Raw genomic sequence first — 10,858 nt, 5'->3', positions numbered from 1 at the left:
AAATTTCAATCTTTTCGAAGAATTTTAAATAAATTATTAATAAAAAAAAGTTTATTAAATATAAATATGTAATATATTAAAATAGAAAGCAAATACTTATTAATTTAAATTTGATTAATAATATTTTTTTTAATTTAAAAGCAATTGAAGTTTAAATAGAATTTAAATATATTTTAAGGATTTTTTTTCTTTAAAAAATAATATTTATAGCTTTATATAATAATATATTCGTAATCTAATATTTATATAATAATATATTTGATTTTTTTTAATAAGCCTTTTATATTTATTAAAATATTATACAAATCTTTGATATTAGGGTTTGCTGGTTTTCTAGATATATAGATATTAAAGGAAATGAGATTGTTAATAAGCTTGCTAATTTTAAAGCTTACAAATCTATCTAGAATCTAGGATTTGTATTAGTATCTATTATTAATAAATTAAGAATTATTATTAAAAGGTTTATAATCAAATAAAATAATTGTAATAAAATAAATAATAATCTATTTTCTTTAGATATATATAATAAATAGAATTTTATTTACATAATTAAATTTTCTTTGAAATTAAATTAATTAAAAAAGATATTATATTATATTTTAGTTATATATATAGGATATAAAGATTTTATATAATATTATAGAAAGTTCTAATATCGAAAAAAAATTTAAAATATATTTATAATTATTAGAAAACTTTTGAATATTTAATATTATATCAGATATCATTAACTTAATTTCAAAAATAATTTAAACAATTATTTTTATTTCTATTTTTATTGAGAACAAAAAGCTTTGATTACTTTTTGTTTCTAATATTATAACTATTAATATTAATTAAATTCTTTTCAATTATTTGATTTTATATCAATATCTATTCTTACTAATAATATTCATTCTCCTTTTTTTTCTTTTCTTTCCTTTTTCTTTTTTTTTAAATAGATTTTATTTTTCCTTTATTTAATGAAATAGCAATTAGAAATATAATAAAAGCCTTTTTCAATACTAATAGATATTTTATATAAATATATGCCTTATAATTTTGTGTTTATATTTCCTAGAAATTATATTTAGTTTTTTAAAATTTCGAAAATATTATTAGTTTTATTTTAATCAGTAAAGAAGGAATTGTTTAAATAGATTTTGATTTCTATATATATAAATTGCTTTCTAGAGTATTAAATAAATTTATAATTTAGTATATTTTTATATCTTTTGGAAGGTTTCTAGGGTCGGCTTTATATTGGTTCGATGGATACCAATCAATGTTATTATTACTAATATTACTATTACTTTATAGTTATTTTTAATATTATTCAAAATCTATACTTACATTCATACCATACAATTTTAAAATACTAATTTTTAAAAAGATTTCCAGTATTAAGCTTTAAAGCTATTTAAAAATTTGAAACTCTTTAAAATGAAAGTTTCAAAACTAACTGAAGTGGAATAAACTCAATCTAGAATAATAAGAATAATAATAATAAGAATGATAATAAGAATAATAATAAGAATAATAATAAGAATAATAATAAGAATAATAATAAGAATAATAATAAGAATAATAATAAGAATAATAATAAGAATAATAATAAGAATAATAATAAGAATAATAATAAGATTTCGCTAGCCTCTCGCTTCTGGCTCGCATAAGGGCGCCGAAGGCGTCTTCAAGCCCAAATTTAATAAATTCAATAAATCTAATCCCCTCTAATAAATCTAATCTCTTTTTATAAGTCTAATAAATCTAATAAATCTATTCCCCTTTTATAAATCTAATAAATCTAATAAATTTAATAAATCTAATTCTTTTTTATAAATCTAATAAATTTAACAAATCTAATCCCTCTTCATAAATTTAACTCCCTCTAATAAATCTCATCCCTTCTAATAAATCTAATGCCTTCTAATAAATCTAATGCCTTCTAATAAATCTAATCCCTTTTAATAAATATAATGAATCTAATAAATGTAATGAATCTAATCCCCCTTCCCCTCTTCTATCTAATCCCCTCCCCTTTCCTTTTTTTTAAATTTCTTATCTTTTTAATTACAAATCCTAACCATTACATTACTTAAAAATATTTATTCAATTTTGTCAAATCTTCAAAATTTTTAAATCTTTAAATCTTCAAATCTTCAAATCTTCAAATCTTCAAATCTTCAAATCTTCAATCTTCAAATCTTCAAATCAATTAATTATAATTAATAATTATAATTAATAAATTATAATTAATAAATTATAATATAAAATCATTAATAAATTATACTTAATCAATTATACCTTAATAAATTATACTTAATAATTATACTTATACAATTAACTTAATAAATATACTTAATAATTATACTGTAATAAATTATACTTAATAAATTATCACTTAATAAATTATACTTAATAAATTATACTTAATACATTATACTTAATAAATTATACTTAATAAATTATACTTAATAAATTATACTTAATAAATTATACTTAATAAATATACTTAATAAATTATAATAAAGAAAAGAAAATAATTAATTAAAAAATCAATTAAAAGAATTGAAAAACTTTTAATTTCTAAAATTCTAGAATTTCTCTAAAAAAAAATTATAAATTCTTTACTTTTGATTTAATAATTCTTAAATTCAAATATTCTGATATTTATAAATAAAATATCTATACTTTTTCTCAATCAATTAGCTTTCAATTATAAACTAAATTCTAAATCCTATATATGAGGAATAAAATCTATATAATAAAATCTATATAATGAAATCTAAAGAACATAATAATAAATAAATCACTTCTTAATTTTAAAGTATAAAATCAATCAAATCACTTTTAGAGAGCGAAAGAGTAATTTATAATATATTATCTTAAATACTCAAAATTATTAAATAACTATTTAGATCTATTTCGTAAATCAATATATTTCAAGTCTTCTCTAAAAGTAAATTCCTTAACGGAACAAGCCAGAAGATAAATATAGTGGAAATACAATGCTAATATAATTCTAATAGTATTTCTATAATTCCTGAATCTCGAAATAATATTCAAATTACTGAATAATATTCAAACCTCTAAATAATACTCGAATAATACTAGTATTATATTCAAATCTCTATATTTTACTCAAATTCCTGAATAGTATTAATATTATATTCAATCAAAAATTTAAAGAAAAAAAGTCTTCAATCGAATTATATTAAAATTAATATTGAATTAATTGTATAATATAATAATATTATTAGAAATTTAATATAATAATAATATAATGAATTTTATAATATTAAAAAAAAAAATAAGAAAAACTGTATTTAATTAATATTAGTTTTATAACCCTGAAATTCGATTTAAACTACTATTTTAGGGATTAATATGTATAATTTGAATTATTCAAATTTAATAAAATCTATATTTATAAGACTATATTTATATAATGATTTCGAATTTATAAAATTTATTATATTTATAATAAAATCTTAATATAATAAACAATAATATTATATAAAAGTTGATTAGTAATCAAGTTATATTAGATTTTTTAATTACATTTTTTATATTTTCTTGAATAATAGTTTATTTTATTTTAAATCTATTTCAAATTATTAAATATTTAATACTAAAGATTTAATAAAAATCTTTTTTTTAAATCTATATTATAAACTTTGTAAAACTAGTTTTAAAATCTATAAGAACTAATTACAAGGATTTTAATTTATAATTTCAAGATTTATAGGAATTAGTTATAAGGATATTATAAAATCTAATAAACAATACTTTAATAATATACAAGTTATATAAATGATACTTCCATTATATCAAGATAGAGTACAATATTCAATTAGAAGTATAGCTCAGATATCATATTCATAGGGGTACAGTGGGGGTATCGTTCCGTATTCCCACTTGGGCCATTAAGGTTATTAATAAATTTTTGAACTTAATTAATTGAAAATTTGTATTATCTAAATAATCAATCAAGTAAAATAATTATTCCCATTTTTATTAAATAATCCAATGATTTCCTAAATAATTAGCGATCTAGGAATTGAAGACACAATTGAAATATACTCTAGATTTATTATACGATTATTTCAAAGAATCGAGTAAAAACTTTCCAAGAGGATTATTGAACTTAAGATTGAGAATCTACTCATCATATTTGTATATTACATCATTACTACTAATTATACGGGGAGAAGAACTTTCAGACTACGAGTCTCACGGATTTCAAATTATTACAATAATAACAAGAAAAGAGAAATCCTACAAATTTATACTTCAAGGATTTCTTTTCATAAATGATGAGTATAAAATGATATAATTAGAGCATAATTCATTTTACAAACCTATTTCAACTATAACGAACATCGTGGTTAGCAACGTGATCAAGCTTACAGAATAAAATCGTGCAATCCGATACATTGAATATCGTGACATGTAAATCTCGCGCCGTTTAGGACATTATAACAGATGATATCAAGTTGAACGATAACTTGAATTGGTGGCTCGAGGTTTAGGCGTACTGAGTGGTATGTATCTACGGAGCACGCAGGATATGCGTGCCTATCCACTTCTTGTATCATACAATACAGAAACGCTATGAACAACTATGCATCATATATCTCGACGTTCAACTTTTCCCATGTTCCTATTCAAACTACAGTATACACAGCTGGTCGGCCTGTGTATATGGATGTGTGTATCAATTCCTCCATACCCCTCCCCTTCAACCATCCAGGATATATGCATATAACCATTGCCAGACCCAACCAACTGGCCCCAATGCAAACGAAATACCACCCTGTGTAATGCATTACCGTATACCATGCAATTCCAAATCCGAATACCAAAACGCCTCGCTTCGTTTATTATTCCCTTCCCGATCCCGATGTGGGGTTCTTTGCAATATCGTACCATATATATCATTCGACTGGCAATGCAACATCACCAGCCTACCCATCTAGTTTCAAAGTTGAATATATCACTAAGACTCTTCTGCAGGTGATCCCCGAACAGTAACCTCACTATCCATCCATCGCCTTCCTACACTTGGACGACTTGATTTGCTATCTTTGCTGTCCTTTCTCTCTTCTGCATTCTCATTTTGATTGCCATCGCCTTTCTTCGCCCTCAAGTAATCTCCGCCAGTCCCGCTCTCCATCACTCCCGGACTCTCGGACACCATCCTATCCGCAATCGGCATCGAAGTCGGCGTTTGTGTACCTCCCCCACTCGAGTCTCCGTGACTGGAATCACCCATTAACGTATCTCCCAGAACCTCCATACTGTCGCCCCTAAGCACACTCAACGCCCTCCCTGATCCTTTTCCAGGGTTTCCAGTCTCACCGTGTCCGTTTTGCTTCACCTTTTGATTCGCGCTTGCATGTCCATTCCCAACCCCAAGGTCTAACTTTGCAGCAATTTCCATCTCTTCATTTTCCTGTCTTGCTAACCTCTCCACATTTTCTACCGTTAGCTGTTGTGGTTTTGCTGCTGTTTCACCTGCCCCCACGCCCTTTGGTTCTCCATGCCCATGCCCATGGATATGGATGTCACCATGCTCATCACCAGCGGCCGAGACCAATTTTTCATCCCGTAACTCTTTAGCTTTTTCCTCGAATCCTTCTCTTCTCGCGGCTCTTTCCCCCTCATCCTCTGGCTGTGGGAGTGTCAGACGATGGGAATTACTGCGCTCGCTTTTCGTGGGACGGGGATGTTCGAGGAGTGGCTTGATTGAATCTTTGGCTTGTTTCGTTGCGTCGACTAATTTCGAGTCGGCTTCGAGTTTGGATGCTTGGGATTGTGATTGATATAGGTTTTTAGGCGCTTTTAAAGATGTTGGGGATTTAAGTGCGTGGTTTTCGCTCATGTCTATGGATTTTGATGAACGATTGCGAGCGGTACTCGTTGAGGCGCGTCGGTCAAATCTAAAGCGTGAGTGTTAACACCGTTTTTGGCTGTCTATTTCTACAAGACCTGAAACTTCGCGAAAGAGATAAAAGCTTGAAGAGAAGAGGAGAGAAAAGAAGGGAAGGCAGAGAAACATACTTCGATTTCCCACTTTTCTTTGAACAATTCTCACTATCCCCCTCTGCACAATCACTACCTCCATCATCAACCTCGCTTTCCGATTTCGGCACTCTCCTATTAATTGCCCATCTTACCAACATCTTTTCCAATGTTTTGCCCTTGACAGGTTTCGCTAGGTAATCATCCATACCCGCTTTTTGGCACTTTTCGCGATCGCCTTGAATGGCTGACGCCGTCATGGCTACGATTGGGATATTACGTGTCGAGTAACTGTAGGGGGAATGGTGGCGTAATATATGCGTGGCGCGATATCCGTCTATGATTGGCATCTGTATTTCATTAGCGCAATGCCCTCGGAGTGGCAGCGAACCTGTGGCAGCCTTGGGTAACTTACTTGTACATCCATCAGAATAATATCTGGCTTTGGATGAGGTGGGTTTGGGGAATCTGCCGCAAGAAGATAGTCGAGAGCTTCCTTTCCATTCCAGACAGCCGAAGGGGAAAAGCCCAATTTTCGAATAGTTTTCAAGGCAATTTGTTGATTGATAGCGCTATAAAACATGTTAGCACGGAGACCCTCATCTCGATGTGAACTTCTCTTACTTGTCTTCCACAACAAGAACTTTGACATTTGCCCTGTCAGCAGAAGACATCTCTAGCTCTGACACAACAGGAGGTGTCATGCTAACAGACCGATGATGTTTAGACACTTCCCATGGATTCTTTTGAGGTGATGGGCCAACGTCATAATCTGAGCTACCACAAGAGACACTCATTTCAGATTGTAACCGATCTGGCAAACTCCCAATATCGATCAAGACATTTCCATCGTGATACTGTGGTTTGTTGAATGGAATCCAAAAAGTTGCTGTTGTACCCTGCCCCAAGGATGATTCCAAGATGATTCTACCATGCATCAAATCCACCAAATTTTTACTGATCGTGAGGCCTAGACCTGTGCCACCAAATCTTCGTGCTGTTGATGAATCTGCTTGACTGAAAGGTTTGAATAGACGTTTTCGTACTTCCTCTTCGATTCCAATACCGCTATCTTCAACTACAAACTTCACTTCGATAGTATCTGCATCTTCTTTTTCTTTTATCACCGAGAATTTGACTCTTCCTTCACTGGTGAATTTAATACTATTGGTAAGGAGGTTCGTGATGATCTGACGAACGCGACCTGGATCACCCATAACAATCAGATCCCTTTCAACCCCGACAGCAATGTTAGATTCAAACATTAAATTCTTTCGTTCGGCGGCAAACCCCAACATTTTGCTAACATCTCGTACCACAACTGATAAAGAGAATTGGACTTCTTCAATGTCTAATCGGCCAGATTCGACCTTTGAGAAATCCAAAATATCGTTGATAACTGTGAGAAGTGCGTTGGCAGAACGTTGGATGTTTTCAGCACACTCTTGTTGTTCTTCATCGAGATTCATATCAGTCAGAAGCTCGGCCATTCCAATTACCCCCGCGATGGGAGTTCTAATTTCGTGACTCATGTTGGCAAGGAACTGACTCTTCAAACGACTTGCTTCTTTGGCAGCTGCTTCGTTGGCGAGAAGTCTTGTATTCTCCCTTTCTTGCATCTGGAGGTCGTTTTCTCGATCCTTGATCTCTGTGATATCCATAGATAATCCAATAACACCATCAATGAACGCTTCATTGATGTGGCCGCCCCCGTCTTTCTTGCCTAGAACGGGAACGAATTTTGTTCGATACCATCTATTGTCGATCACGTGTTCCTGCATATCTTCCATTGTCTTTCCAGTCAGTATATCCTCAATTGGCTGTAGTGAAGAAGGAATCATGTCATGTCGTTGCCTTTGATTATTGGGGTGCGAAAAGACTTCATAGACATTCCTTCCAATATAATCACTTCCCTTAGATTTACCACTACCGGCCACACTTTCATCGCTAGATCCTACATCGCTCTCAAGATCCCATATGAAAGAGCCTTCGAGGAGATTGATTTTACGATGTCGATCCACTGAGAACAGTGTAACTTGAGCATGTGTAATGACGGACAATAATTGTTGACGAAGTCGTTTAGCTTCGAATCTCGACATGACAGCTTCATGGATATCCGTGCATGTTCCATACCATTTTTGGATTTTGCCAGTATCTTTATTTCTCATACAAACAGCTCGTCCGAGCATCCATCGCCATTCTCCATCATGTTTTCTGCAACGGTATTCGGTGGTATAGGGATCGCCAGTCTCTAGACAATGCAGCCAGCGCTTCTTTGTCAACGCCATGTCATCTGGATGGAATGGCAATTTCCAACCCTCACCCAGAGATTCTTCAGCGGTTAAGCCCGTATAGTCATACCATCGCTGACTGAACCAGTCATGCATGCCATCGGGAGTAGTGGTCCAAATGAGTTGTGGCATACTGTCACAAATCATTTGGAATCTCTGCTCATCAGCCTCTTTTATTTCGGCGATCTGTTGTGTCACAGCTGTGATATCCCTACAAGTAACAATGCCAGCCAAAAACTCGCCAGTATCTGGATCTCGAACTGCTTCTCCTGCACAAAGGGTCAACTACATTTCGTGTTGTTCTCGAGGGCCTCTTCATACCTAAACAATCATATAGAATCTTTTCCCCAGTATCAGGGTCATACACCCCGAGCAAGCGGCTAGAAAATGGTGTTTGTGTTCTGACGAGAATTGAAATAGGATATTCTGCCGGATCTAGAGCCTCCGAAAAATCATGATTATAGCAATGCCACTTCTGAACCAAATCAAACCCTATGGAATTGTTAGCATTGCCATTGAAACATCAAGAGTTGCACAATCATACCAGTTTTAACGGTTGACATGTCGGCCTCTCTCGCAAACAGTCTCCTTGCAGCTTTATTCGGTATCGTCAAGCTTTCATCCTTCCACATGGCCAGGATAGGAACTTCGGTGTTATCCAACAGTGCATCTTTTAACACAATTACTTTCTGTAGGATTGACGGGGCTCCTGATTTATTGACGCGAGATGGAGGACCCAAAGGTGGAAACGGAGAAGATGACATGGGTGCATTCGTAGGACTAGTAATCGCAGAAGAGCCACTAGATCCCTGATTTGAATCATGATTGGAACCATGTTCAGAGCTTGCGGATGATGGGTTTGAACGTGATAGAGTGCTTGAAGATTTGGAGCCATTACTAGAACCTATTTTGAACTTCGGGTTGTGAATCTTTCTCGAGCTTCGCTTCGGGCTAGGTAGTCCAGATTGATTAGTTTCAGTACTCGTGAAGGTCAAGAGAAAGTGTTTTTCATCTTCGATCTCGAAAATACTAATGATCATCTTGGCATAAGAATCTGTATTCTGTTAGCTCGATATTCCACGTACGACGTAGTGATCGAAGTGAATCTGGTAAATAGAGGAAGAATGTTTCTGAGCTGATTGTACTGATATGACAATTCTGCTCAAAGTGTCCGATAAAAAGTATTGGACATCAAAGCCAACATCCGGTCGTCATGTTTAAATAATGAGCAGTAAAATGGTCTTCAGAAGAAGCCTGAAAAGGCATCAAAATGCATGGAGCAAAAAATGTGACAAGAATACTTACGTCTATCTGCCATTTTCTTGGCCGTCCGTCCTGCAAAAGTGGATGCTGTGATCGACCCAGCTGTGATGACAACTTCCACTACCGCATCATGAACCATGGATGTCTTCTTCTCAGCGTTCGTCGCAAATCGATTTTGAGGATCGGCTCTTTCTGCAGTTGGTGTCACATCTCCTTCACATTCCGAAGACACCGTTTCTTGTGCATTGGCATGGACGTTGATTTCGTCGCCCAGACTGTCCAAGAACAAATCCCAGGTAACCCATACCGGCTTGAGATCTGACATCATGTCAACACCCAGTTGGGCAAGAGTTTGACCTTTGTATCGTTCCGCCGGTTGTTGGTCTTCTTCTGCTTCACTTTCGCCATCATTTACACTCAGTAGCCTCGCTGAGGCTTCGTTCGCGAGAACCACCGTTTTGGAGCCATTCAAGACAATTACAGGGTATGGCAGATAGTGCATAGCCGAAAATGCTACATCAGCAGGTGAAACCATTCCCGGTATGTGTAGATGCAAATTGCTACTCTGACCGGATCCTCGTCGCCCATTCATGTATTCCTGGGCTTTCAAAGCATCCAATCCATCAATTTGCCCCGGAGGCATATGTAAAGGTGACATCGGTCGCTCATAGTCTGATACTGGGGTGCCTTTTGCGGTTTCATTTGGCGATACTAGGGGAGGAGGGAGGTCGATGTGGGTAGGGTGGTTGTCGACAGCCATGATTGAATAAGGACTCGGCGCGATGTTTGTTTGTGGTTTCTTCAAGATATCCAAACTTCCCCCAATCTCGCGATCTCATCCGATATTCTCGTCGAGTGTATGTATTCACTCTTCGCAGATTCTTCGTGGTTTGACGCCGCTAAGACGTCATTTTGTTGATAGTAGGTGGTAGAATAGGGATTTTGAGGCTGTCGCCACGTCAATCTGAGACGACTATCAATTGATTCAATCGTGCACACAATTAGGTACTTAGGTATAGAGTCTGGTTTCGAAAAGATGATATTCGCAAGGACGGATAGATTAGATTGATAGGTAAATTCATTTGATCAAGGAGGGAAAAGGAAACAAAATTTCACATTTGAGTTTGTTCGCTGGGTGGTTGGATGGCTGAATCCGGATTTTGAAAATGGACTAAAACGGCGTTAGAGCAAGCTTGATGCTTTTTTATCGACCTAGACTCCAGACTAGAAGGATTTGGAACAGAAGGAAAAAAAAATAGCGGAGAAAGAGAAATGGAGTAAAAGATTTTAGGACA

General features: G+C 33.8%; 1 protein-coding gene across 1 annotated transcript; it reads right to left on the bottom strand.

Moving 5' to 3' along the window:
- Nucleotides 1-4,984: 4,984 nt before the first annotated feature.
- On the bottom strand, nucleotides 4,985-10,323 carry EAE98_010033 (uncharacterized protein; the record flags this gene model as incomplete). The annotated part of the gene is made up of 7 exons (XM_038957654.1): nucleotides 4,985-5,927; nucleotides 6,049-6,359; nucleotides 6,425-6,581; nucleotides 6,634-8,569; nucleotides 8,622-8,792; nucleotides 8,845-9,354; nucleotides 9,606-10,323. 7 exons carry the CDS (start codon nucleotides 10,321-10,323, stop codon nucleotides 4,985-4,987), a joined length of 4,746 nt encoding a protein of 1,581 aa, XP_038806117.1.
- Nucleotides 10,324-10,858: the final 535 nt, after the last annotated feature.

This window comes from Botrytis deweyae, assembly GCF_014898535.1.
Source record: "Botrytis deweyae strain B1 chromosome Unknown BDEW_032, whole genome shotgun sequence".
Lineage (NCBI taxonomy): Eukaryota > Fungi > Ascomycota > Leotiomycetes > Helotiales > Sclerotiniaceae > Botrytis > Botrytis deweyae.
Note: the sequence above shows the minus strand (reverse complement) of the source record. Positions and strands in the feature narration are given on the sequence as shown.